Source organism: Myotis lucifugus, unplaced genomic scaffold (genome assembly GCF_000147115.1).
Source record: "Myotis lucifugus unplaced genomic scaffold, Myoluc2.0 scaffold_125, whole genome shotgun sequence".
Lineage (NCBI taxonomy): Eukaryota > Metazoa > Chordata > Mammalia > Chiroptera > Vespertilionidae > Myotis > Myotis lucifugus.
In genome coordinates, this window is record NW_005871173.1 from 3,015,963 (window position 1) to 3,043,324 (window position 27,362).

At 44.6% G+C, this 27,362-nt stretch overlaps 1 protein-coding gene across 4 annotated transcripts; it reads right to left on the reverse strand.

Moving 5' to 3' along the window:
• Positions 1-1,330: 1,330 nt before the first annotated feature.
• Positions 1,331-26,478, reverse strand: TMEM242 (transmembrane protein 242). Of its 4 annotated transcripts, none has more exons than XM_023758200.1 (5): positions 26,267-26,478; positions 25,377-25,477; positions 22,137-22,274; positions 6,183-6,272; positions 2,429-2,549 (listed from the first exon to the last, which is right to left on the reverse strand). In XM_023758200.1, the coding sequence occupies exons 1-4, from the start codon at positions 26,352-26,354 to the stop codon at positions 6,216-6,218; spliced, it is 384 nt and encodes a 127-aa protein (XP_023613968.1). In that variant the 5' UTR covers positions 26,355-26,478; the 3' UTR covers positions 2,429-2,549; positions 6,183-6,215. The 4 variants fall into 4 exon arrangements, 3 of the variants coding, with proteins under 3 accessions (XP_006093938.1, XP_023613968.1, XP_023613969.1); XR_002830520.1 differs by lacking the exon at positions 6,183-6,272 and adding an exon at positions 4,100-4,296 and having other exon boundaries at positions 2,436-2,549; positions 26,267-26,475; XM_006093876.3 differs by lacking the exon at positions 6,183-6,272 and having other exon boundaries at positions 1,331-2,549; positions 26,267-26,466.
• Between the last annotated feature and the right edge of the window lie 884 nt (positions 26,479-27,362).

A 27,362-nucleotide genomic window follows, 5' to 3' on the forward strand; every position in this document is an offset into this window, starting at 1 on the left:
TCATAACAAAGAAACAGAATTTCCTGAGGATGGGGCCCAGAAATCAGGATTTTAAAAAGATTCCCAGGTGATTCTAATGTGCAGCCAAGGTTGAGAACCACTGTATTAAATAGAATCAAGATTGATAATGATTTTCCCTTTTATTATCCCAGACAAGCTAGACATTCTCATTTTCTCCCACTCAGTGGAGGGCTTTTAAAAAATCAATAGCTGTTCTCCACCTAAGGAAAATAAAAATCTAGATTCTAGCTGTAAGTAGTTGTAGGTAGCTCCCATTCTATTAGGGGAACCTAGGCTCAGACTAATAATATGGACAAAAGCCCGTTCAATTAGGTTCCAGCCTTTCTCCCCTTCATTCATTCAGAGGCTGGTGTTGAGGGAGGTCATCGAGAAGACGTGACTGCTGGTTGGCCGGAGAGCTAGACCTGGGCAATGGAGGCTCCCCACCCCTCCTGTCCCTGGGATGTGCGCCCTGCTTGCCCTCCAGGCTCCCAGAAGCCTTGAGACAGAATGTGGCACTGAGACTATCTAGATCAGTGGTTCTCAACCTTCCTAATGCCTCGACCCTTTAATACAGTTCCTCATGTTATGGTGACCCCCAACCATAAAATTATTTTCGTTGCTACTTCATAAGTGTAATTTTGCTACTGGTATGAATCGTCATGTAAATATCTGATATGCAGGATGTATTTTCATTGTTACAAATTGAACATAATTAAAGCATAGTGATTAATCACAAAAACAATATGTCATTATATATGTGTTTTCAGATGGTCTTAGGCGACCCCTGTGAAAGGGTTGTTCGACCCCCAAAGGGGTCGCAACCCACAGGTTGAGAACCGCTGATCTAGATGGTGTATGTGACTGAGTCCACTTAGGGCCTCTACATAAACTGTTAAGATTTGGAGGACAAATTGTGGAAAACTACTCAGTCTTGAGGCCGCCCAAGACCAGCCTGGTAAGGAGGTTCCTCCGCTCATTAAGCCTGCCCCCTACCCTCTCCCTGCCCCCAGAAAGGGGCTGGTTTCAGATTCCACTTGGGAAGCTCCCAGGAGGTTGTGAAGCAACAGCTAGAAATCTTTCCTTAGCTGAGATGTAGTTAAAAATGAAAGACGGGTGAAGAGTTTTTGCTGCACCACATACCCTGATCAACTTTACAATCCTTTCTGTTTAGTCTGGGATTTTTAACAGGTTACAGATGGATCCCAGAATTAATTAATAATGCAGCACTTTTAACAGGGTAATGTGGTGCAGAGAAAAATGTAATGTTATATACTTGACATTTCACTTAAAAATTTTCCTTAGGACTAAAAGATTTCATTATAACAGATTAATTTCAAATATACTTTATTAAACCTGATTGCTAATTAGGGCCTAAACAATGATAAAGAAATTAGACAATTGATATTCAACCAGAGGTTATTTTTCCGGACATACTGACATATCCTTTTTCTTTAAAATTTTTAAATCTCCAGTAAAAAATAATTGCAATTAGACATTATTCTGTTTTCTGTAAGAGCTCGTGGAGGACAGAAAAGGGTTGGGTGTGTATATAAGAATTTGCCAGTTTCATCAGCAAGGCAGTACTAAATAATTAATATTGAGACTTAACACTCAGATAATTTTCTGGTTAAAAATACTTGTTTAGATAGGCGATAACTGGGCAATTTTGACATTGACAACTGAGACAAAACTACAAACTGTCAGTTAATGTTTAGGGACCCGGGACCAATTTCTCAAAATACTATGTCTAATACCCATGATGTCTTACCCTTATTTGAGCACAGCTGTACCTTTCCAAGCCGTTGTAATCTGTCACTGGCTCTTGCCCAATGGGAGCATTTACAGGCTGCAGGTGAGGCTGTAGGTCCGTACGGAGCACGTGCGGGTCAGACTGGCTCCGAGGGCAGCGCCCAGGCTCAGGCCCTCCCGGCCGTCACTGCAGAGTCTACGGCAGGAGCGAGTGTCCCAAGTCCCAACAGCCATGACCGACAGGCAAGCCCTGCTGAAACTCATTCAGTCAGGCACATCGAGGCACTGCTGCAGTTGGGACCTGTTATCAGCATTTTCCATCAGAGGCTGTTACAAACTTTTTTCAGGTACAGAACTTGGCTTCAGCTGTTATAGTCATAACACAGAAGTACTCCCCGGGGATCTCCTCCACACAGAGAAGTTATCGTATCATCATTTTAAACGGTCTTCCTGACTTTGGGAAAAATTTGTCCTCCACCCCCACCACCCACCCCCAACACGACATGTGCATATGCGCAGGCGCGCCACGTGAAGTTTACAGCAAAGCGAGGGACAGTGTGAACACACGGCCGTGTCCACCCGCGGGCAGAGCACGCTGGGCGCGTCTTCCCGAGGAGAAATCCGTGAGTCCCTTGGCTGCGGGCGTCTCCGAAGCCACGCTCTGTAACAACGCTTTGGGAATCCCCGCCATGCTCATCTCATTTGGATTTCAATGCTTCCTCCCACTCAACAGCGGGTTGGGAGTTCCTGGGAATTGCTGGAAATATTGATTGCATTTTGCTTCGAAAGTCTTTCATCTAAAAGAAAGAAGAAGTTCACCATCAAATGTTAAAAGAAGGGAAAGAGCCACACAATTAGGCCGCAGCTGAGGCGGGAGGGCACTTCACTGCTCGAGGCGGATGAAGACCAGTAACAGGTAAGAAACCATCCAGCTCCTTGGAAGACAATGAGGTACACCCCTTTCCTCCTACGTATCACCCTTCGGGGCCTTTAATGACATAAAACTCCACTCTGGCTCGGGAAAGCAGCAGGCTCGCACGTCCCCGGCCTGACAGTGACTCCCCCGGAGGCAGGGGCATTGCCGGCTTTCACAGGAAAGAGCCACTGAGAGCCAGGGTTGTCCACCTGAACCCATGGAAACACTCAGGTCGATCCAAGTCAGAATTTTAGAGCCAGAGGGAGTGGAGAGAAGAAACTCAGTAGGGAGTTAATAAAAGAATGGGTCAGTGAATGGCAGGTAAACTGGATGTTTTTATGTGCCAGACAGTGTTGGAAAATCCAGGCGGAGGTTCATTTGGAATCCGGGAGCCAGAGCAGGGAAGTGGAAGATCTTAATTCCAGGGTCAACCTGGGGCACCTGGCTCCACCTACAGGCCCACCACCCTCAGGGGCGGGGGCGGGGTGGGGAGGGAGACACGCATTTATGGGAGCTGGATAAGTTTCACATTGCAGAGTACTAGCTACATGCTCTTTGGTTCATTCTTTTGTATCTGCACGTCCCGCTATGGGGAAATTTCAGCAGCACTGCTGCGCAACCCTGCCATTTCTCATCAGCCACACCCCGCACAGCCCAAGGCTGCAGATCTCCCCAGGGTGTGTGAGGCGCCCTGGGCTCAGCAACTGAGCTCAATTCGTTGTCATCCTGAGAGTCAGCTAATTTCTTTGTATGGTGATGCTTACTTATTTCCATTTGAACCGGATCCTTACTTGGCTTCCAAATTCAGGGGTGTATCTTGTGTGGGACCTGTGGATGCCTGGGCACTGCTGTGAGCAGCACAGGCTCGGACAGGCCTCTCTGTGCAAACCCAGGCCCAACGCCTGGGAAAGCTGCTTCTGCTGAGCAGTCATGTCCAGGTGTGTGGAATGGAGGCAATTGCCTGCTCCAGGGTTGTGAGGAGTAAGATATACATAGGAAGCCCAGCACCGAACACTTGTAAGTGCCCAATATAACTAGCTACCGCCATTACCGCTTCATCAAAATACACGTACTATGTTCCAAGAACAAAGCTCATATGGATATAAATGTTATGGTACGTTTATGAAGAGTATTATTTTATAGTTATATGTCATTTTGGTTTAAGCACTGACACTAGAAGATACATACGGCTATATCCATTACAGTAGTCCATGACAGTATCTATACAGTGTCAGTGTCGGGTCCCAGACACCAATCTTGAAGACACACGTGTGCACGGGATGGTGCACCCCCTCTTACGTGCCGCTCTCTCATTTGTACTGTGATGAACCCTTCAGGGGAGGTTGTTAGGGGCAGGACTGCATCCCTGGGGAGGGCCTGAAAGTGCGGGGTGTTTTTGGTTGTCACATCACAGGGGACCACTACTTTCACCTTGGAGGGCATGGGTGCGTCATGTCCAGGGTGGCCCACAAAGAGAACGGTGTTGTCCAAAACACCACGTGCCCCTGCTGAGGAGATGTGCATCGGCCTTTCTCAGTTGAAAGACGTGTAGACAGCTCTCTGGTTTGCAATGTGCTGCCTGGTTCTTTTCCTTCGCTTTTCTGGTTGCACATTTGTTACCACTCGGCCTAATGTGAGGGTTTTCGAATGGAGTGTCAGGTAGCCAGCACACGGACAGAATCACCTACTGCTCCACCTTCCCAGCGATCTGGGACATGGCCGGTTGCTGAGAAGGGGGATGCTGGGCAATGCATCCGGGTCCGGGTAGGAGAGGAAGGGGTGGCTGCCCTTCCTCAGCATGGTCTGTTCCCATTCTCTCCTTATGGCCCGATTTTTTTCTTCCCTCCCATTTCTCCAGTATTGCATTATTCACAGGTACCCAGGGTCCTAAGTGAGTAACTGAGCCACTAGAAGGAACCATATCTCAGAAACAGCCCACTAGGGACAGGCTTCAGAGCGAGATAAGGGAGGAGGCAAGTGGGATAAGAACACCATTCAGCCCTCTCCTTTAAGGTTGCAGCGGCGGAAATGGAAACCCAGAGTCCACATTTCATTACAACAGGGTCTCAAGTTGCTTTAAACAATGGGACTTCATAGGTTTTAAAGCATATACTATTTATATTGCATGCACAGTAAATGGAAACCTCCAGTTTTCCCACCTAGATCCATTTCTGATATGCGCTTCAGAGGTGTAGGTCTTACCAGTGATACTCTTATCACAGCCCAGCAGAACACTCTGCTGCTTTAAAGTGTGCTGGAAAAGATGGAGGGCTTGGGTACATTTTGACAAACTTGGTTATTAATGTACTGAAGTCCATGATCACAATCACAGCCAGTGCCATAGAACCATCCCTACTCTATACCCCAAAAGCTTGGTGAAGATGGGGCATGCTGGGAACTAGTGTCTCCATCCAGCAATTCAGTTTCATTCCAAACTCTGGGATCTGCTCCCTCTGAGCAGGGAGTTTTCTGTGGCTCTGGCCCAGAGGGCTCCCCTTCTGAGCACGCAGCCGCGCACTGCACAACCCAGGTGCTCCCCACAGATGATGGCACTCCCTAGGCACTGAGCCTGCTGCCCCGAGAACTGCTCTCTTAGGTCCCAGTGTTTGTGCTGGGTTCTAACATTATCAGAAAGTACAGTGTCCAAGGCAGCAGTTCTCAAATGGAGTGTCATGGCAACGGGTAATTTGTCACTAATCCGGACGTTCTGAAGACTGGATCCAATAGACTTTTTAGACATTAGAACAGATTCAAGAGTACATCTCTAATAATGTCGCTTTCCTCCACATTTCAGTAGCTTCTGGAAGGGCCAGGAGTGAACATGGGCTGTGCTGTGTATTTACCATGCATGTCCTAGTGGGGAAAACCAATGTGAAAACTTTCAGTCTAATATGTGGTATGCTGAGAAATTACTTAAGAGCTTCAGGATACAAATAAGCCAGTCAGAGAAAGATAAATACCATATGATATTACTTATCTGTGGAATCTAATGAACAAATTAACTGATGAACAAAAGAGAAACAGAGCCATAGGAACATGGAAGAGTCTGACAGAGGTCAGAGGGAGGGGGAACTGGATAAAAGAAACTAAAGGAGCCAAGGAACATATATGCAAGCCCATGGACACAGACAACAGAGTGGTGAAGGCCAAGGGAAGGCGGCGGGGCTGGGTGGAGGTGGGAAAAGTGGGGGAAATGGTGAACATCTGTAATAATGTCAACAACAAAAAAAAGCTTCAGGATATGTCCCTGATATAGTTAATTTCATAAAATCCTTACAGCATTGATTCTAATAAATAGGTAGTTGCTGGGATTAAAAGCTCCAAGTTGTAAAGTGCCTTTGCCATTGACCAGCTTATCTGCAGGTCGGCCTCAGTGCTGGGGTTAGAATGATGAAAGCTTTCTAGGATCAAAGCCTTTGGACATGTCAATAATTACAGCACCAGTGGTAATTTTGAAGACCTTGGAAATTCAGCCTCTTCATAAACTAAAACAGAATAAGACTATAAATGTTACCTTAACAGGAATAATAATGTCTGCCATCTAGGATCACCTACGAGGCAGGCGCTGTACCAAGAAACAGGCGATTATGTAGCCTTCACAATTCTATGTGGCAGAAACGAGGACTGTCAGTTTACACGGAGCAACCAGGGACCAGAGAGGTCACCCGGTCATGGTGACATGGTTTACAAGTACAACTGCCTGACTGATGTCCAGAGCTCGCTCTTGACAGTCACTCTGGTTCTGTGACCTGGGAAGACACAGTACCTCTATAGCCTCTACTATGAGCTTCACTAAAAACGACTATACATGGTGACCGTTTTATATAGGATGGCATGCAGATTGTTACCCATGTTCACCAAGAGCCTGTACTCATTCACTCATGGATACAGAGCGGTCAGACTTCTCTACCCTTTTTTGAAGTTAGGTGACCATTTGACCAGTTCTGGCAAATGAAATGCAATAGAAATGAAATGTCACTTGTGGGATGAAGCATTTAACTACAGGTGTTTGATTCTCCAGGCCTCTCTTCCCTTTCCATAACAAGCATGGAAGTCAAGGCAATCTGAGATACTAAGCCAGCTTATGGAGGACAGCTTCCCTAGAGTCGTGTAAACCAACAGTGGATTTTATACGAGACAGAAATAAACTTTTGAGCTGCACACTTGGAGATTGTTTTTTAGTGCAGTATAACCCAACATATCCTGACATTAATGATGAAGAGAATTATAAGATACAAGATACAAGATATGCTCTGATGCTGTTCAATAGGACGTTAACGTTAGCTGAAACATGGCTGAAACAAGGAGAGGAGAAACTGTGCAGTTGAGCTTAAAGAACTCTTATAACTATCTGGAACAAATGAACCCACACCCTACCCCCTTCAGGGTGCTCAATACATCAATCAGTCCCATTATATGATACTAGAGGCCTGGTACACGAATTCGTGCACCAGTAGGTCCCTCGGCCTAGCCTGCAAGATCGGGCCAAAACTGGCTCTTCGACATCCCCCAAGGGATCCCAGATTGTGAAAGGGCGCAGGCCAGGCCGAGGGACCCCACCGGTGCATGATCGGAGCTGGGAAGGGATGGGGGAGGTTGGCCAGCTGGGGAGGGACCACAGGAGGGCTCTAGGGCGTGTCCGGCCCATCTCGCTCAGTCCGAATTGGCCAGACTCCAGCAGCAAGCTAACCTACCAGTCAGAGCGTCTGCCCCCTGGTGGTCAGTGCACGTCATAGTGAGTGGTTGAGCAGCCTTACCACATCATTAGCATATTATGCTTCGATTGGTTGAATGGTTGATGGGACTCTTAGCATATTAGGCTTTTCTTATACGGGACTGCTTCCTAGGGAATCAGAACACTTCTAGATGTTGTCAATGAAACAGTAAGGGAACTCAGATGGTAGAGTCATCTTGGGGGGCAGATCACTGTCCTATATCTACATGATTAAATTCAACTAAGGAGAACTGGTTTAGTTTAGAGAGCCGATGCTGGTACTCTTCACTTTTGATTAGGCCTGCTGATATCCATATGGGTCCTAAGATATACCATATTATTTATTTAATATCCAATTGTATTAGGAAAGCTAACATGAATACAAAAAATCTCAACTTCTTATTTTGTAAGTTACAGTACTATCATTTAGGTAAAGGTCATTTACTTTCTCCTAAATGCTCATGTATCACATGCATAAAGTCTAAAATCTGTAGTAAAGTCTATTGATTTAGGAATAAAAATGAAAAGTGTAACTTTTTGAGAAACACAACCCCCGAAGTACTCACTGAAATGGCCAATTTTTATGACAGTGATTGACAACAGGGCACAATTCAAAAGCAAAAGCTTTCCGTTAATGTGAGGACACTGAGCAACAGGGACGACCTTGGAGAGTGTTAGGGCCAGGGCCACGCTGCTGCAAAGACTCAGCCCAATAAGAACAATTTATAACATGCTCCCTGATTTAAGGTGCCAACAGGTCAGGTTCTCAGAGGCAATTCTGAAATGATTTGTCAGGCTTTATTTTTAGTAGCTGCAAAATTTTAGAATGTTTCTCTGCCAAATAAATGACAAATTGTACCACCTCTGACTGTCAAGCCTCTTCTTAAAAGCTTTATATTTTACTGCATTAAACACTTCATAACAACTACCAACCTGATCACTATTATTTTCATAGTTTAACCTCATGATCCTACTTCACTGGCATGAGAGTGCACAGCACTTGCGCGCGCGCGCACACACACACACACACACACACATGCAGGACCATTTCATGATGTCCTTCTAAAGGCTGTCACAGGAGAATGAGGGCAGCAGATAGCTCCATTACAAAAAGTACTTCTGTACGTTTATTTTTCACTGCAGAGAAAGCTATAACTTTAAAAATAGTACATAAGCTAGTCAGAATGAAAGAATGAACATGTACTAATGAAAAGAATAAATTTCTACAACACAATAAACACCTACACCCCACATTCTTTTGGACCAAATGAAAACTACATATAAATTCAAGGTAAGTATTGGTGTATTAGTGGTAGAAAAAACAAACAAACAAAAACCTTTGATGCACTTAGGAACTGTTAAACTCAAAACCTGGAAATTAAACAACAGGGCTGGGGGCTAAACAAACAGGGAATCAGTCGCTCTACCCCTTTCCCTTTGCACCGTGTGGGACTCTAAGTGACGCCGTAAGGACGGTCTCTTCGTGCGCGCCCTCAGCAGCTCGAGGGCCCGCAGGACCTCCCACAGCGTCTCCGCGCTCTTCTTCAGGCGGGCCTCCTCCTCGGCGGTCAGCTTCACCTGGATCAGGCCTGCGATCCCGTCCGCGCCCAGGACACAGGGGACACTGAGGGCCACCTCCTCGCGGATGCCGTAGAGACCCTTCACGATGGTGGACACCGGATGCACTCTCCGAAGGTCCCGCAGAACACTTTCCGCCAGGTCAGCCACGGAAAGGCCGATGGCCCAGGAGGTGTAGCCTTTCGTTTTGATGATCTCGTAGGGGCTGGCGACCACCTCCTTGTGGACATCTTTCCAGCGCTCGGGGTCCTGGTCGGTCCCTAGCTGCGCGTTCAGGTCCCTCAGCGGGACGCCCGCGACGTTGACGCCACTCCACACCGGGACGCACGAGTCCCCGTGCTCGCCCAGCACCCACCCGTGGCAGCTTTCGGCGTGGAGGCCGAGCTTCTGGCCGATCAGGAACCGGAAACGGGCGGTGTCCAAATTGCAGCCGCTTCCGATCACGTGGTTCTGGGGAATTCCGCTCAGCTTCCAGGTGACGTAAGTTAAGATATCCACCGGGTTGGAAACGATGATCACCTTGCAGTTCGGACTGTGCGTTATGATGTCAGAAATCATCAGCTTGAAGATGGCCAGGTTGCGCTGGACGAGGTCGAGGCGCGTCTCTCCCTTTTTCTGGCGCACACCCGCCGTGATGATCACCAGGCGGGAGTTGGCCGTGACTTGGTAATCTTTGCTGGAAACGATTTTGGGCATTTTCACGAAAAGACTGCCGTGTTGGAGGTCCAGCGTCTCGCCCCTCAGCTTGCTTTCGGCCACATCCACCAGGGCGAGCTCGTCACTCAGGCCGCGCAGCAGGATGCTGATGGCGCAGGCTAGGCCAACCGACCCGGATCCTATGATGGAGATCTTATTATGAGGAACGCTCTCCTTTGAGGTTAAATTCTTTATAAGCTCACCCTGGACAGTCGCCATCCTAGACACGGGGGTAACTGAGCAAGGACCCCCGAGTGGGACGCCAGCAGGCTGGCGGGGACCCGGCGCCATCCCCGCACTCAGGAAACGCGCTCTCGCAGCGCCCACTCTCCGGCTGGCCCAGCAGATGCCCACAGCCCAGCCCATGGCCATTCACTCACAAGGTGAGGGGAGAGAATGGAGGAATGCGGCACGCAAGGATTGAGGCCTGAAGGAAGGGCGCTTGTGATCCTGGCCACCCCCTCAGCCTGCTACTGCGCCTGCGTGAGGCCGTGGCCGTTAGACACCCCCTCAGCCTGCTACTGCGCCTGCGTGAGACTGTGGCCGTTAGACACCCCCTCAGCCTGCTACTGCGCCTGCGGGAGGCCGTGGCCGTTAGACACCCCCTCGAGACGGTACTGCGTCTGCGCGAGGCTGTGGCCCGTTAGCCACCCCCTGGGCATGCTACTGGGCCTGCGCGAGGCTGTGGCCATTAGACACCCCTCGGGGTGGTCCTGTGTCTGCGCGAGGCTGTGGATAGTTGACGCCTCCTCAAGCTGGCTACTGCGGCTGCACAAGGCAGGCCTAGCTTGTAAGACCTCACAATGCTTTCTACAAAATACTTCTCCTTGAATTCAAGTTTTACAAACGCCAATTCTCTTCAATATTTAATGTGTCTAATTGGCCAACTCAGATTTTGTATTTTCAGTATGCATGCCAAGTAAAAATGCTTTCCTGAAGTACCGATGAAAACAAGGTTGAATTTTCTGGACTGTGAAGTGCCGGAAGAGGAAGGGCCTGTGCAATGTCTCCCGGGTCCCCCGCACCATTTCCTTGCATACGCACAAGTGGGGATCCTTTTCCAGGTCACACCAGTTTGAGAACCTTCTGGGAAGGATTCCATCGTCTTCATGCCAGTCACGACCGTCACGACCGTGATCCCCAGCTGCGGGGAAGTCACAGGGCAACCAGGGCAAGGGGACCACCATGAGCTGGTCCAAAACTAAAACTCACAGGGAGAGGCTGTTACTTCCTTTTCACGCCAAAGGACAGTTTGTGATGGAGGGTCCTGATTAACAACTATTTCTCAGGTACAAAGGTATAGCCTCTACTAGAATGCAAATATACCTTAAATGTCCTTAAGTGGCAAACTTTAACCCATGCACAAAGATCATTGATTAAAGCAGTAAAATAAAATGTGGCTGACCCTCGAACAACGGTTTGAACTGTGCCCACTATGTGGGTTTTCCTCAGTTGACCCCCCAGTTCACACCTGCGTTGTTCAAGGGTCCGCTATATCCGCTAGGACAACAGGGCATCAGCTTGTCTTACCTTCCACTGCATTTCTCTGGTTATTCTCATGAACTTCCTTTTAAGTTTCTCAGGCCATAAAAACTTTACATCTGATGAAATATAAATCCTAATAAACCCAATAACCGACCAAAGTCCAAATAAAAATGGTACTTTCTCCCCAGTTAGTAACAGAACTATGACCACGTAAAGCTCTCCTCTCCTCCGGAGAGAGCAAGGTGCTCTTGGTACATGCAGCTAGCTCCCTCTCGGTCAGAAAAAAATTTTTTTTGTTTTAGAATACCAAATCTTGGCAAAATGAGTATTTTATATTCATTCTTCCTGCCACTGAAATGTAGTCCAAGAAGAGAGGAAAAATAAGCAAAGAAGCTGGTGAGGGGTGGGAACAGCGTGGCAATTAGCAGAGTTCCAGCAAACCTCTTCTAGTGTGACCTCCTGGCACCTGAGCAGGGACCAGAGAGCCTGTTCGAATGGCACCGTCACAATAAGCTGTGGCACAAGAAATGGTAAGAGCACCACATATATGCTTTCTCTCCACACTGTGGTTAGATTTATAGCAACCATTTCTCAAATTAAAAACTGGAAAATTTTCAACTGATCTTTACTTTTATTTAAACTGGAAAATTTTCAATTGATCTTTACTTAATGGTGGCCAGTATTTTAGAGTGATCCTTTTAAAAGACCAACTTTTGATAGCTATTGTTTCTTTTATCCCAGTTATAACTTGAAATGTTTTAACCTAATGCCTGTTCCCACCTTCCTCCTATAATGATGCCTTTGACCAGTCAAGTCTTTTCTAAGATAAGTGTTCTTGAGGATGAAATTCAAGGACATAAAGACTCTTAGCTAGATGCCTTCTTTCTATAGTAATTTTCTTTGTCGAATGTGAACCTCTTTGGAAATACAATCTCTATGAGAGCTGCCTCTTCAGTTTTCCCCCTTAACATAACTAAATCAATTTTGAGAAAAAAATAACACTCTCCAAGATAAAATACCTCAAACAAAGCAGTTTTTTTATGTACAATAAGTCTTGAGATAAGAAGGAAAGAACTACGGAAGATGAAGAAATGTACATGACCTCCACAGCAGATTTAGGTCTACTCAAAGTCGTGGGAAGCCAAATATAACCAGGCAAGCTCCCTACCCTAATGACCTTCCGTCTTAGGTGGCTCGTTATTCCTTTTGAATGGAAAACCTAACTCAAAGGATCTATTCAAAATGCAGCACAATATTCCAGCTGATGGGAGGACGATGCCACAGTACTTTTGGTTACACCACTTAGAAGCAGGAAATAAATGACTACCAAGTCTCTGGACCAAGAAGGACTACAACTAAGTCATTCTATTCCTTCCACCTTGACACCCCCATCTCCCCTGCTCTTTTTCTATCGAGGAGTCCCGTTCAAATACAGACACTCCTTGACTTACGATGGGGTTATGTCCTGATAAATGTATTATATGTGGACAATATAAGTGGACAATAGCCCGCCAAAAACGTGCTGGAACACATACATTAGTTCCAGCTGGGCAAAGTCATCTCACTGCCACTGTTCAGCATCACAAGAGAGTATTGTACTGTATAGCCATAGCCCGGGAAAAGGATCAAAATTCAAAATTTGAAGTACCATTTCTACTGAATGCATTATCACTTTAGCACCACCATAAAGTCGAACTATCCTAAGTTGCAGATTATCTATACTCCATCTTCTCCTAGCTCTTCTACAATGCCCAAGCAGAATTGACTTTTTAAAATCCTGTACCAAATAAATAAATAAAATTCTGTACCACCAAAGCACTTTGTACCTCTCTCCATGATAGGACTTATTACACACAATTAAGTGTAATCCAAACGGGATCGCCTTTTATGTACCAGCATATCCCTGTCCTCTAGAACAGAGCTTGGTCCATGCAGAGGAGCGCAGTAACCGTGTGGTAGGGAAGAATAAGTGAATAACTACAAAACTGAGTGACGTGAGGCTAGAGACTAAAGGTGAGAGATAGAAAGGCACTGAAGAAAGGAGTAGGTTAAACATGCAGGTGTCTGGGGTTTCTTAGCAAGGTTGAGGCGTAAATTTCAAATGAAGCTATTGATGAGCTGAAGATTTCTTAACTATTCTCAAAGCCGACACCTATCTTTACCAAGTTTGAACATACAAAAAATTAGGAGATTAAGAGAAAAAAATGTCTACAGTGCTAGGAACAAGTAAGTGCAATGACAGAATATTTTTAACCTTTAAAGTTATTTAAAATGTTTTGTTCTTTGGAAAACTTAAAAAAAAATCTATACACAAAACTCTCAATTTGCAAAAAAGTACTGAGAGCAGTGTTAATTAATATTACAAGCTGATCTAAAATAGCCTATAAACTCACCGGCATGTAAGTAGGGCATTATATAAACAATAATTGTAAAATTCTTTGTGATTTGACTGTCATAAAATGTAAATTGTAGTTTTCAAACAAATTAGGGGCTGTAATCCTATTGCTCATAGATACTACGTAATCCTTGTGTAGGGATCTTTACTAATCCCAGCACCTGAAAGAATTTCCTTGGCAGCCGTACTAAGAATGCTGGGGAAGGACAAAAGCAGGGCCACAAACAGAGTAAAAGTAAACTGTCAAATCAAAAAGCACCACTGGGGTCGATGTCGTTTATGGTATTCAAAGAGTATAACATGGATAGGCAAGCTCTAATCATTTCCCAAATCTCGTTTTTGTTCTTTAAAGGTATCATCGCACACATAAATTTTGATGCAGTGCAAATGAGCCCCTTGTATTAATCATAAAAAAGGAGGAAAGGGAAGTATTTTAATGTGTCACAAAACATAAAAAATTAAAATTCATCAGTATGTGTGTAAACAGCCCAAATCATAACTAAAAAGTGAGAAACTTTACCTATAGGGTTTAACTGCATAGGTATTCTATTACCCCATTTACTTTCTGCCAGTGGATTGAGTAATAGAAGTAGTACTGTAGTCCTCGGTAACAACAGCTTTATTCATCTAGAACAACTGACATGAAGAATATCTTTGTTACTTTCAATTTGAGGTAGAAACTGAAGTTACCTTTATGAACTCCCAAATGCCAAACCGATTAACTCCATGTTGTAAAGGTTAAAAATTAACCTGCCGCGAGACTGTCTAGGCCAGTGGTCGGCAAACTCATTAGTCAACAGAGCCAAATATCAACAGTACAACGATTGAAATTTCTTTTGAGAGCCAGATTTTTTAAACTTAAACTATACAGGTAGGTACATTGTTATTAACTTAATTAGGGTACTCCTAAGGCTTAGGAAGAGCCACACTCAAGGGGCCAAAGAGCCGCATGTGGCTCGCGAGCCGCAGTTTGCCGACCACTGGTCTGGGCAAAGAACAGAGTCGGCAGCAGGGGAGGAAGGAGTGCTCCGGGTGGGGATGAGCAGTACAAGGCTCAGAGGCTGGGAAGAACTGGCCCTTCGGCATGGCTAGGACTGCGTGTGACAGGCTTACGAGAGGCTCAGCCAGGCTCCCGACCGGACTGCTGACATCTGGACAGATGATCCGTGGGGACCTGTCCTGTAGGATGGTTAGCCTCTATCCACTAGATGCCAGTAGCATCCCTGCCGTTATGACAGCCAGAAACATGTCCAGACAGTGCCCAATGTCCTTCTCTTAGGAGCAGGGGGAGGCAGCCCTGTGGACATGTGACCCGCGGGGACATGAAGGACAGCAGTGAGTGGTGCAGATGCAGGTGGGAGTCGGGGGAAAGGGAAGCCCAGGACATTCCGCAGCCGTGTGGAGAGGGGCTCGCAGAGGCGAGGCAGAGGCAGAGGCAGGGAGCACAGAGATCAGGTGTGATAACCACTGGCAGGAAGCTGCTCCCAGCCATGGCTGTGGGTAGGGGAGAAGCAAGACGTGGTGACCGGTCAGACAGGACTGAGAAAGAGTGAGGTCACGAGTAGAATCCGCTTGTCTCTGTAGGCAGCCTGTGGATGACGCTGCTATGCACTGAGTGTGACCCAGGAGTAGGCTGGGAGGAAGTGACAGTTCGGTGGGACACACGTGATGCTGGGAGGACACCCAAGCATCAGTGTCCACTCAAGCAGGCCCCAAGCCAGGAGCTCAGGAGTCTGGGCAGGAGGCTGGCAGTTGTCTGCACGTGGACGAAGCCACCAGAGTGGACGGGACCCACGAAGAAGACAGAAGAGTAAAGGCAGGAATCCCAGCATATTGTGCGCAAAGGAAAGCAGCAGCACTTCAGAAGTGCGATACTGCGAAGTGAAAAACAAGAGCCAAACTAGGGTCATGAAAAATTACCAAAATAAAGAACTGTAAACACTCAGAATCTGTTAGCACCAGAAGCGAACAATGACTGATATAACTGAGTCGTCAAGACACAGCGCAATTTACACTGTGGAAAGATACACGGCACATTTTAACACCTTCTTCTTAAATTTAGAAATATTTCAGCCAGTAAAATTCAATCTGAGAGAACACTTCCATTTTCTGATACAGGGTAAATGAATAAAAATATGGGAGTATGTCAACATACATGAAACTTTTTCATAGTTTTCGATACTCGAAAGTGACTAACCAGTAACAGGTACCTTTTGAACAATGCTTAAGGGGAAAGCAGAGGCTGCAGGCACTCAGGATGCCTTAGTTAGAGACCTGTATCCCATTTTCCATGCTCAGTGTGAGAATAAGGACAAAGAAAGAGAAAACGCAAGTGAGGAGGCGGCTAGCTCTCCTCAGGTGGAACAGGCTGTGAACATTCTTGAAGTGATTGAACGGGAAGGCTTTCATAGCAAAGCTTCTCTCTCTTAGTAATTGTTGCACATTCTCACTCTATCAAATGCCTGGGGCCCTATTTTTCTTATAAAAGGAAACTGGTGGGTTTTTAAAGAGCTATCTTGGCAACAGGCCAAAACAGCTGGTGTCTCCGCCGTCCCCCAGGAAAAAAATGTACATTGGTCATTATCTCCCTTTTTAAACTGAGCAAAAGTCCCTGTGATGCAGTCTCTGTGTCACCAAATTGCTCCTGGGAGTGCTCTCACCACCGGGACGCCAAGCCCATTAGAGCGGCAGGGGAGCAGGAAGCAGGGTCGCAGAGATGTTCTTGTCACCCGGCCCGAGTTTAACTGATGCGCAGTGCCACTTCCCATTAATGGAAAGCGGCTGCAGGGAAATACTCCTGGTGCTCACGCTGTCTGAAGGCCGAGAGCTTGACAGCTGGAACTATCTCTGCGAGATCATGATGACTGTGTCTGGGCCTTCCAGTAAGTTCCATTAGGAGGAGGAAGCAAGGCTGGTCTGCTGACGTCGGTAATCGGAATAAGAAATTGGAGCTTGCTTCCTGGGGGCAGGGGCTGGTCGGATCTTTGGCAGCACTGAAATGAGATTAGGCAGGGACGCGGAGGGAAATGTTCCGCTGCCTTTCAGATTCTGCAGATGACTCAGGAGTGGCTGCCACTAAACAATCTGCAGGAGACTCAGATTAGCTTTTGGTCTTTGACCTAAACTGATGGAAGTATACAGCATGAAGTCCGTTTCCTTCTTAGATATTAGAAGCTAAACACTTTTAAGCTTCTCCATAGTTTCATTTTACATGCGGCGTTCTAGTATTCACTCTACAATGCTGCTTCATTTGAAATAATGTAAGAATAAATGTATCTAGCAAGAGATACATCAGAATGTTGGGAAAACTGAAATTAGCAAAGTCACAAGAAAGAGATTTGACTATAATTACCAAAATCCTCAAGTTAGTCATAAATAATTAGTAAGTGAGCCTAAATATTAACATCAAAAGTATGCCTAGGAGCAGCTACTAAAGAGCGCTGGAGAAAATAAATGTTATTAGCATGCATCTACTACTGTCCAAGAGGAAAGGTCTTGTGTTACTTGTCTTAAAGGATCTTTCTTAGAATAGGAAAGTTAAATGACAATTTTTTAGAGAAATATTTAAACTATGTATGTTTTACTTTTTGTTTTTTAAAGAACAAGAGACCTGGGCTTTTAGAAAGAAGCAACCTACCTCAGCAGATAAGGGGGCAAGTCTGGGGCTGGAGAGCGGGCAAGGCCCCCGTCACAGACCATTTCCATAAAAGCCTTTACAGCGGCAGGGCCTTCGGAGGGATGCAGTCAAGGAAGAAAGATGACTATCAGGTTGGCAAACATTTCAGAGTCATACACGCCACCAGTGGCAAGGGTGCCAGGAAACTTGTATGCACTGTTGATATCTTCTAAATTGTATCAAAAGCATGCACTCTGATTTAACAACAACAACTTCTGTCTTTAGGACAAATTTCTTGACCAAGAAAAATACAAAAGAGATATATGCCTATAGAGGTTCACTATGGTGTTTAATTGTGAAAAATTACAATCTAACTGCTGTTGGCAACAGACTGATTAAGTAAATTATAATACATAATATGGTACCATGTAGCCATTAAAAGTGATGGAGATTTATATACTTTACTGTGTAAAGAATTCCTATGACTAATCAGTGAAAAAAGGTTCCAGAGTAGTACCGTAAAACAACATTTATGTACGATTATGTGAATGTGCCTATAGAAGAAGGTCCGAAATAATGTTTCTACTATAACAGATGATTACAACTCAGTGAGATTTCTGGTAATTGTTTCCTTTCTTGTACTTTTCTACATTAATTCTTTTTTAAAAATATTGAATACATGTTTTTACCATAAAAAAAAGCCATTTTTGTTTTAAGAAAGATAGGTCCAAAATATATTTTTCTGTTATATATATATATATATATATACACACACACACACACACACACACACACACACAAATACCTCTTATCCCATGGTAAAAAGGGTAAACAAACCAAAAACCTCCTTTCATTTATAAGTTAAGTTAATTTTAAAATTTAAATCTCTGGACAATTTAAAGTATTTCCCAATAACTAAGAACATTTTCATTCATAGTTTTATTACTAGTTGAGGGCAACAACTATAAATTATCTGTAAATTCTAACTACACTGATTATCATGAACATGTTATACAGAAACCACAGTAAACGTTAGCAATGGGTGATTCTGACCAGTACTTTGAGACTATAACCTCACTTCAAACAAATTTAAAACATGGGTCCATGAAAGTCATAAAGCTTCCAATAGTATCCATCGGGAGTTATTTATATACCTATTGTTCTTCCTTCTAAGGGGACGAAAAAAAGATAAAAGTCTAACTATATGCTCAACTTCTTCAGAATTCCTTTCAAGTATGAATACCTACTATAATAAGAGGTAAAACAGTTAACAAATCTTTGCTCTTGAGTAACAAGCAAGTTAACTGTAGGTGGCATGGCTTTTTCTTTTGATAACTGGGGAATTACCAGTTGGTACCACTAAGGTACCAACTAGCTAAAGAGCACTGACCTCGATTCTCTAAGCGTAACAAGTCTGTCCTGGTGAAGCCATCTATCAGTGCCTGGTGGCTCTCACCGGCCTCAACGTGCCAGTCTCCTAGGACCATGAACCCATACTCAGTGTTCATTCTTTTCACAATTAAGTTACTGTGATAAAATCAATGCTGCCTCAATCATAATCCTATATAATAAAAGCCTAATATGCTAAGTGTCTAGTCATTCATTCAACCAATTAAAGCATAATATGCTAATGATATGCTAAGGATGCTCAACCACTCACTATGACATGCACTGACCACCAGAGGGCAGACAGTTGACTGGTCGACCAGTCACTATGATGTGCACTGACCACCAGAGGGTAGACGCTCTGACTGGTAGGCTAGCTTGCTGCTGGGGTCTGGCCAATGGGGACTGAGCGAGACGGGCCGGATACACCCTGGAGCCCTCCCGTAGTCCCTCCCTGGCTGGTCAACCTTCCGAGTCCTACCCTGGCCCTGATTGTGCGCCAGTGGGGTCCCTTGGCCTGGCTTGCACCCTCTCGCAATTTGGGACCCCTCGGGGATGTTGGAAAGCTGGTTTCAGCCCAATCCCACAGGCCAGGCCAAGGGACCCCACTGGTGCACAAATTCGTGCACCGGGCCTCTAGTCAGATGATAAAATACTATAATTCAAAGTAACTGCTGAACCCATACTGAGCAGTCAGTCCGTACTTGTGGCCAACGGCTGGTCAGTGGGGTGGAGGGAGGGTCCCATCTTAAATCTGGGTGCACTTATCTGCTTCAGTCTGCTGACAAAGTAGCTTCTACTAGCCCTCCTTTTCTGAAACCTCTGATTAAATGATATATCACTGTATAAAATACAAATTTATATTAACATTTGATATATTATACATATTCTATATGAAGTGATGAATAAACAAAAAAGATTTCTAAGATGCTGAAGGGCTTCACTTTAAGCATTGTCATGTTCCCTTTCAGGCCAGCAGATGTTGCTGTGACTTCAAATAGGGAATGTAAGCTGCTCTGGGTCAGCCATTAGATGGCACCCCTTTTATAAAACTGGGTTTACAGTGGAGACTTAATACAACTGAAGCAGCAACCAACAAGCATTTGACACTGGAACTGACTCTGATCTAGAGCAATCGTCTCAGTTATTTACTGAGTGCACAGACTGTTTTCCTTAGTCGCAGAAAGATGGTATTTCCCAATAAGACAGTAAATAGTGAGAAAAGTTCATCAACGGACTTTTTTGTGAGCAGCCTCACAGTTCTCATCAAAACTCTCTAAATGCAGACCTGAAATGCACCCCTTCGCTCTCCACAAGCCTCAGGGCAGAGCCATCTGGTAAGAATGTGTGTAGAAAGTTTTAAAGCCTAAGCCGTCCATAATAAGTCTATTGGGGAGTCCTGTCTTAGCACAGAGCCTGGCTCCGGGGAGGCCCACAAATGTCTTCCGAATGAACACATCAATATACACAACTGCTCTCAAAGGACGTATCCTTGACAAAGTACCAGTGGTTCACTTTTCTGTGAGACTTTTCAGTAGTAAAAATCAAACAATATGCCCAATGACGAGCATGGAGGAAGGGTGTGTCCTTGCAGCCTCTTTTTAGTTAAAGACATTAAGATGCACTTTAAAAGGATTCCAAGTACCCTTAGATTCAATAGTGCCCATCAGAAACGAGTATTTCTCCCCAAAATATTTAATTTAGGCAATAATCCTCTTATCAGTCCCATAGGACAAAGAAGTTCACATTCTAGACACTAAAATAGCACAGTCTAGCCCAGTGATGGCAAATCTATGACACGCGAACTCATTTTTTTGGTTGATTTTTCTTTGTTAAATCGCATTTAAATATATAAAATAAATATCAAAAATATAAGTCTTTGTTTTACTATGGTTGCAAATATCAAAAAATTTCTATATGTGACACGGCACCAGAGTTAAGTTAGAGTTTTTCAAAATGCTGACACGCCGAGCTCAAAAGGTTTGCCATCACTGGTCTAGCCCATAAAGTCCAAGTTCTCAAGCACATAATCTAATTTAAATAACCTAATTTTGTTGGTCTATGAAAATGTGCCAGCACAGTTACCTTAAAAATAAAGGTTAGTCAGACAAGGAGAAAAGCAACATCTGTTTGTCTACTGGTATGTTTTGAGTGAAAAATACAATAATGCCCATGTTTAGTTATTACTAAGCGAAATGTGAAAAACTCAATAGTGCCAGCACTACTACTACTACTAATCTATTACTCCAGCAATCCTCCCCTCCCATCCCCCTCTAACGGAATCACTCCCATCGGTGTGCAGACATGCTGTTAATTCTCCCAACTTAAAGATAAACACAAACTCTCTTGACCCCAACTCTCCCTTCTATGACCCCACTTTCTTTCCCTTTACAGCAAAACTCAAGACTTGCTTATATGTACTGCCTCCAATCTCTCTCCTCCATGCTCTTTGGGATCCACCCGACTCCGGCTTTACCCATCAATGACTGCCATCTGCTAACTGAGTGAACGACCACATGACTTCTCCCCAGCATACACCCCCCTGAAAGGTTTTCTTTACCTGGCATCCAAGCCACCATTCTCCTGGTTTTCTTACCTCTTCACTAGGGAACTCTCATTTGCTACTTTCCTCTTTCCCCAACCTCTAAAACTTGGGCCTGCCCAAGAGTTCCTTCCGTGGACCTCTCTACATCCACTGCCGTAGTGAGGTCATCTGGTCTTGTAGCTTTAAATACCATCTATTTAAGATACCTATTTGAGATTGATGAGTCTCAAATTTCTGTCTTCACCTTTACGTCTCCCCTGAATTCTAGCCTTTTTATCTAACTGCTTACTTGACTTTCTACTTGGCTATCGCATCTCACATGGACAAGTCCCAGACTGGGCTCCTGACTTAACCCCCAACAACATCTGCTCCTGTCACACTGATCCCCATCCATTTTCCAGTTGCTCAGGCCACAAACCGTGGAGACATCCTTGACTTCACTTTTTCTCTCACCTTTCTCACTCAATCCGTAACAAATCCTTGTTGACTCTACCTTTGAAATATATCCAGAACCTACTTGCATCAACTCCACTGCGGCCACCTGCTCCACACCACCCTCATTCCCTCCTGTCACAGACAGCGTGGTCCACAGATCTTCCTACTGGTAGTGTAATAAGACAACCTTCTGAATGTGTAGCTTCACAGCTTGGAGTCTAAATTACACACACACACACACACACACACACACACACACACAGAGGTTTTTCAGATTTTCTCCCATAATATGTAAGTGCATTAATAATTTAAATGATAATTTTACAATGCTTTAACTATTTTAGAAGAATATTTATATATAAGGATGTCAAACAGCATAGAAAGTTGTTCCAACTTAAATAATTTCACTGAACAAATAGCTAGTACCAATTTATATAGAATGAACATTTCCTATGAATTAGTCATTACTTAATTACATTTGAAGTTTCACCACCCTCAAATATTTAAATTACTTATGTCATTACTAGTAATGAGAAGTTGCCTAGTCATTATAAGAATGTAGTCACCGTGTCTGTCATCACTTCCTAAGACAGTGAACAAACTATAGTGGCTACTTACACTGTGAACTCCTAAAGCTTTCCAGACCGCGAAGCTGATCACACCAACCCCGCACCACGCACACAGGGAGCCCCAGCCCAGGGCTCGCAAGGCCAGGGAAGACCCGCTCTCCGGCAGCGCAGCGGTGGCCATGCTTCCCTGCAATGAAGACAGGAAGGTTGGGGTGAAAATCTCAGTTCAAAAAGAATATTTGGGGAATGTTCGAAATTAATGTAAAAAAAAAAAAAAGCAAACACACACAAAAATACCCCCAAAGAAATTTTAAAAATTTATATAAAACTATAACTTACTTTCCGATGTCCATGAGAATGAACGTTTCCCCAAGTTATGAGCCACCTGTTTATGCCTTTTAAATTGTATACTCATGTTATTTGCCCACAGATTTTCTTATTTGTATCTTCTCTTTATATATTAATGTTCTCCAGCCCTTATATCTGTCATATGTGCTATTCTATTTTCCCAGTTTGGTTTACTTTTCATTCCTTGTATTTTGCTTTTTAGTTTTTGTTTTTGGTCAAAGACGCATTCTGATGCTTTAAAGCTCACTAAAACTTCCCCTATCCTAACGTTAGAGCCATTTCTCTTTTCTGTCAGCTTTATTTTTAAATTGTCTCTTCTTTTCACCACTAACTTTTAAGTTCATCTGGTATTTATTTTGGTTTTGATGGGAGCTGATGACTCAAGGGAGTTTACTTCCCCAAACCTTAGCAACTGCCCCACTCTGTTGATTAATCCTTTTCCTCCCAACTTACTAGAGAATCTTTTATAGAGACAGGTTTATTTCTAAGCTATTTTTGTACCACTAATTTATCATCTATTTTTATGCCAGAATCACACAGATTTAATTATAGAAAAAAAATCTTAATATCCAGAAAGTACATCATACTCATTACTTTTTTCAAAAATTCCATTGCTGCTTTTGCCTATTGATTCTTCCAGAAAAATCCTAGAACATTGTGTCAAGATTTCTCCTATCCCCAAACAAGTAGAGAAAATGCCCATTCATTGGTATTTTCATCAGCTAATTTTCAAGCTAATTAGCTAATCTGATAAACAATAGCAAATTTGTAACATCTCATCTTCCACCTGGAAATGTATTTTCTTTAATTTGTCTTTTTCTTTTTAAAAATGATTTTCTTGATCTTGCTCAACATCATTTCTTAATACAGGCTTTTCTACACATGTATTTTGTGATTGTGAGTGTTACTGACAGCACACAGGAATTATGCTTATGCTAGGCATGTGTACCTGGCACGTGCCTAGACTCTGCAGATACTCAGTATTTGCTGACTTACACTTTTTGTGGATATGCCTTAGCCATTCTCTATGATAAAACAATCTGCTCTCATCTCCCTCCTTTCTCATGTTGCTGTAATCTCAGCATGGTTCCCCGGAGCCCACATAAATGCACAGGTTCTAACTGGCCTGAATTTGCATCCAGAAGCAGTGCCACTAACCAAATATTATTAAACTGGAGTCTGTTTAAGTGCTTTAGCCTAAATTTTATTTCAGAAACTTGAATTTAAAATTCCTTATTTCCCTGGGAAGGACAGAAATTATATATTTATATTTATACACACACACACACACACACACACACACCCATTTGTTTTAGTAAATTAAGTTAAAAGGTAACTGCATATAAAAAGAACCCTTAGTGGCATAGTAATATTCCCAGTAAAATCTTAATTTTGTCAAACTTTTAGATTAAAAAAAATAGTACATGCCATATCAGCCTCAGAAATGGGTTGTGAGGTAAGTTATTCTTAGAAATCAATCCAAACTCCACTATGAAAGCACCACTATCAGTTAGGTTTTACTAATTTCTGCCACAAGATATATTTCCACTCTGAAAATATTCTGTAATATAGGCAGAAATGACCATGAGACTCATAGAAGTAATTTGGGAAGTTCCATATACGCTCTGAGCATTCAGAAGGGGATTCAGATGCACTTTAAATGTGGTTTCTTGCATTATAGTATTCATAAGACTTAAGAATGGTTATTAGGTTATTACAGATGCACAGAAGTGGAAAGGGGTTCAACTGGTTTATGATTTTTTACATGACACGGTTCTTCTAAAGCAGCGGTTCTCAACCTGTGGGTCACGACCCCTTTGGCGGTTGAATGACCCTTTCACAGAGGTCGCCTAAGACCATCCTGCATATCAGATATTTACATGACGATTCATAACAGTAGCAACATTACAGTTATGAAGTAGCAACGAAAATAATTTTATGATTGGGTCACAACATGAGGAACTGTATTTAAAGGGCCAGAAGGTTGAGAACCACTATTAATGTAAAGCAAACATCAACTTGTGAATATTTGTTTAATCTCTCCCCTCTTCTCTCCCTCTCTCTCTTTCTCTCTCTCTCTCTTTCTCTGTCTCTCCTGAGCTAGCTTCCTGAAGGGCAGATGTTTTCTTCATTTTTGTATCTCTTTAGCTAGGTCACCCACTGTGCCCACCACATGAAAGGGCCCGAGTTGCATGTGTTGAAGCAAAAAAGTACTAGATAACCAGGGGAGGGCAGACACAGAGCAAAACATAAGAACAAGTAACTACAAGCAAATGTGAAGAAAATTTCTCATCAACTAGGTCAATGAGCTATACATGACCACGACAGTGATTGCTCAATCTTGCTCTTGGAGTAAGGATTTTCTTCCTTAAGCACGTTATAGTAATTCAACCAAAACTTCCTGAGCACCTACTGTGTGCCAGGCGCTTTTCTAGAGAGGAGGGCTGCAGCAGAGCACAAGCACCTGTGATCTCTCAGTTCAAGGAGCTGACATGTTTCCATCAATGCTAAGATACACTTTATTTCAACATCTTAACATCTCTGAGATAGAAATGCCTCTTGCAATCAGTATTATGTCAAGAGTTTAACTGACATCACTTTTTCTTTCTTAGTGATACATAAAACATTGGGGCCTCTCACAATTGACAGTGAATTACCTAGATTTAGACTAAAGTCATGTTGTGAACAGAAAATGTACTGGATGAGTTTTCAAAATCTTGTTCTGCTAAAAGTGAAGGAAGCACACATTTAAGTGCCTCCTTTTACATGAAAATAAAGACTGTTGATTAATTTGTGCACTTCTTGAAGCTATGAGGTGTACATAGGTTTACTTGTAGAAGCCTTATGAGAGGTCATTGACATTTTATTTTTCCTATGCAAAAGAGCTGCCATTTACTGGTAAACAATAACAATGCTATGAATGGATTTCAGTGTCACAAACCTTATTGAACCACTCAGGGCTTCTCTTTTTAGCCAAAGATAACGTTGTAACGAATCCAGCTAGCATTCCCGCAGCAGCAACAGTACCTAGGAAAAGCCCACCTGCCAAGAGTTTGGGGGTAGGCGTGGAGGATGGGGAGAGAGATAAAAGAAAGGAGGAAAGAAACCAGAGGTTAAAAGGATGTACACAGGTAAATTTCAGCTGCTAATGACATTACATTCAAAGTCACTTTTGAAATTCCAGAAACAATGGTTCAGCAGCTCTTGCCAAAGGTAAATGGCAGGGGCTGTGACACCTGCCTGACCTCATGACCTCTGAGGTCATTGACACATCATCTCCAAGTGCAGGGACCCTTTAGGGGACAAACCCATCTTGAGAACCTCGTGCTAAGCGCAATAAGTCAGGCAGAAAAGTCAAGGACCATATGATTTCATCCATATGTGGGACATAAAACTGAAAGCACAAATGAACAAACAAACAAAAACTCAGAGACAGACAACAGAATGGTGGTTACCAAGAGACGCAGGGAGGGGGAGCACATAATGCAATATACGGATCATGTATTATTAGAAATGTAAACTGAAATATATAATTTTATTATCCAATGTCACCCCAATAATTGCAACGAAAAGGAAAAAATGTTGGTTCTACAGAATTAAAAAAAGAAAAAGGAGGGCAGAGAGAAACTGCAAGGGCATGGGGGGATGCAGCACCAGGAACAGCTCCTGTCCCCCCCACCCCGCCACCTCCCCCGGGTCACCGCACCCCATAACCTCAGGGACAAACCCAGGCGGAGGTCCCCCAGGGCGGGTGGCAGTGGGAGTGCCCGCTGCAGCGCGGGCAGAGCCGGGGTGAGCTCGCCCCGACGCCCGCAGCTCACCACACCCCACCTTTAACCAGGAAGAGCCGGTCTTCGGCGAGTCCCGGAGCCTCCAGCCCGGAGGACCGCTCCCCAGGCTCAGGGCCCGCAGGAGCCATGTTTGTAATGAAGCCTCCACTCCCGGTCCGGCGACACCTGGGCCCGGGGGGAAGCGACAGCAGGCGGGGGAGAAAGGTTCCGCCCCACCGCCCTGTACAACCGGAATATCGGTCCCCAAACCCCCTCGGCCGCCGCCGCCCGGAGGGAAGCAGTGGGGCGGCCCGCGGGGTGCCAGCCCCGCCCCGGGGAAGGCCGGCTCCCGGGGAGGACGGCGGGCCTCCCCCACGGGGCGATCGCTGCACTTTAACGCGGTGCACGGGCAGCAGCCACCAGCACTGGCTGCAGGCGGCGGCGGGGGCCGCAGATGGCGCCGGGAGCCCGCTTCCGGCCGGGTTCGAGCCCGGCACGGGGGTGTGGCCAGCGCTAACATGGCAGATGCTAAGGAGCAGGCCTCAGCCTCTTCTCTGTCACTTTCCTGGGAAATTCCCTAACAGTCGGCACTTTCGGTGTAAGTGACAGGTTCCGTCCTGGGGGAGTCAGCCCACCAGCCCTCGGGTGGTGCGCCTCCGTCCCTAAGGTGTGGACGGCTGGTCCGGCGGAGGGGAGGGGGGGGGGTGGTGACCGGAGCTGATGGGGTGCAGGTCCCACCCCGCGGGAGAGGGGACGCTCAGCCCCGGCGGCCGCAGACAGGCCTGGTCTGCAGGCGGGGAGCGGAACCGCTGACGCTGGCGGGTTCTGTAAATGGCCATGGAGGGGAGGAGTCGCGGAAAACCTTTTCTTCCTCCAACGCAGACACAGAGCATCATCTTTTAAAATGAGTCCATCTGTCACTTCTTCATTCTGAACCAAAAGAAAAAAGTCGTGAACTTCTTGGGGAGGGGAATGGAGATCTTTATTCATTTTCCTATTCCTCGCCTCTCAGTGTATCACCTGGTCGTGCATATTTAAGTAAATATTGGATGAATGAGTAAATGAGCGCATCTTTTTTTTTTTTTTTGCATCAATTAAATGAAATTAATAGCTCAACCCCGGGCTCAGGTCCTAAACCACTGCTCAGCTATGTGAAT

What these genes read in the sequence shown, in the direction of transcription:
- TMEM242 (XM_006093876.3), bottom strand. Translation starts at nt 26,354, where the DNA reads ATGGCTCCTGCGGGCCCTGAGCCTGGGGAGCGGTCCTCCGGGCTGGAG. An exon ending in CCGGCTCTTCCTGGTTAAAG is followed by an intron (nt 25,478 to 26,266) that starts GTGGGGTGTGGT and finishes AACTCTTGGCAG; the next exon opens with GTGGGCTTTTCCTAGGTACT. An exon ending in GCCCTGAGTGGTTCAATAAG is followed by an intron (nt 22,275 to 25,376) that starts GTTTGTGACACT and finishes TCTTCATTGCAG; the next exon opens with GGAAGCATGGCCACCGCTGC.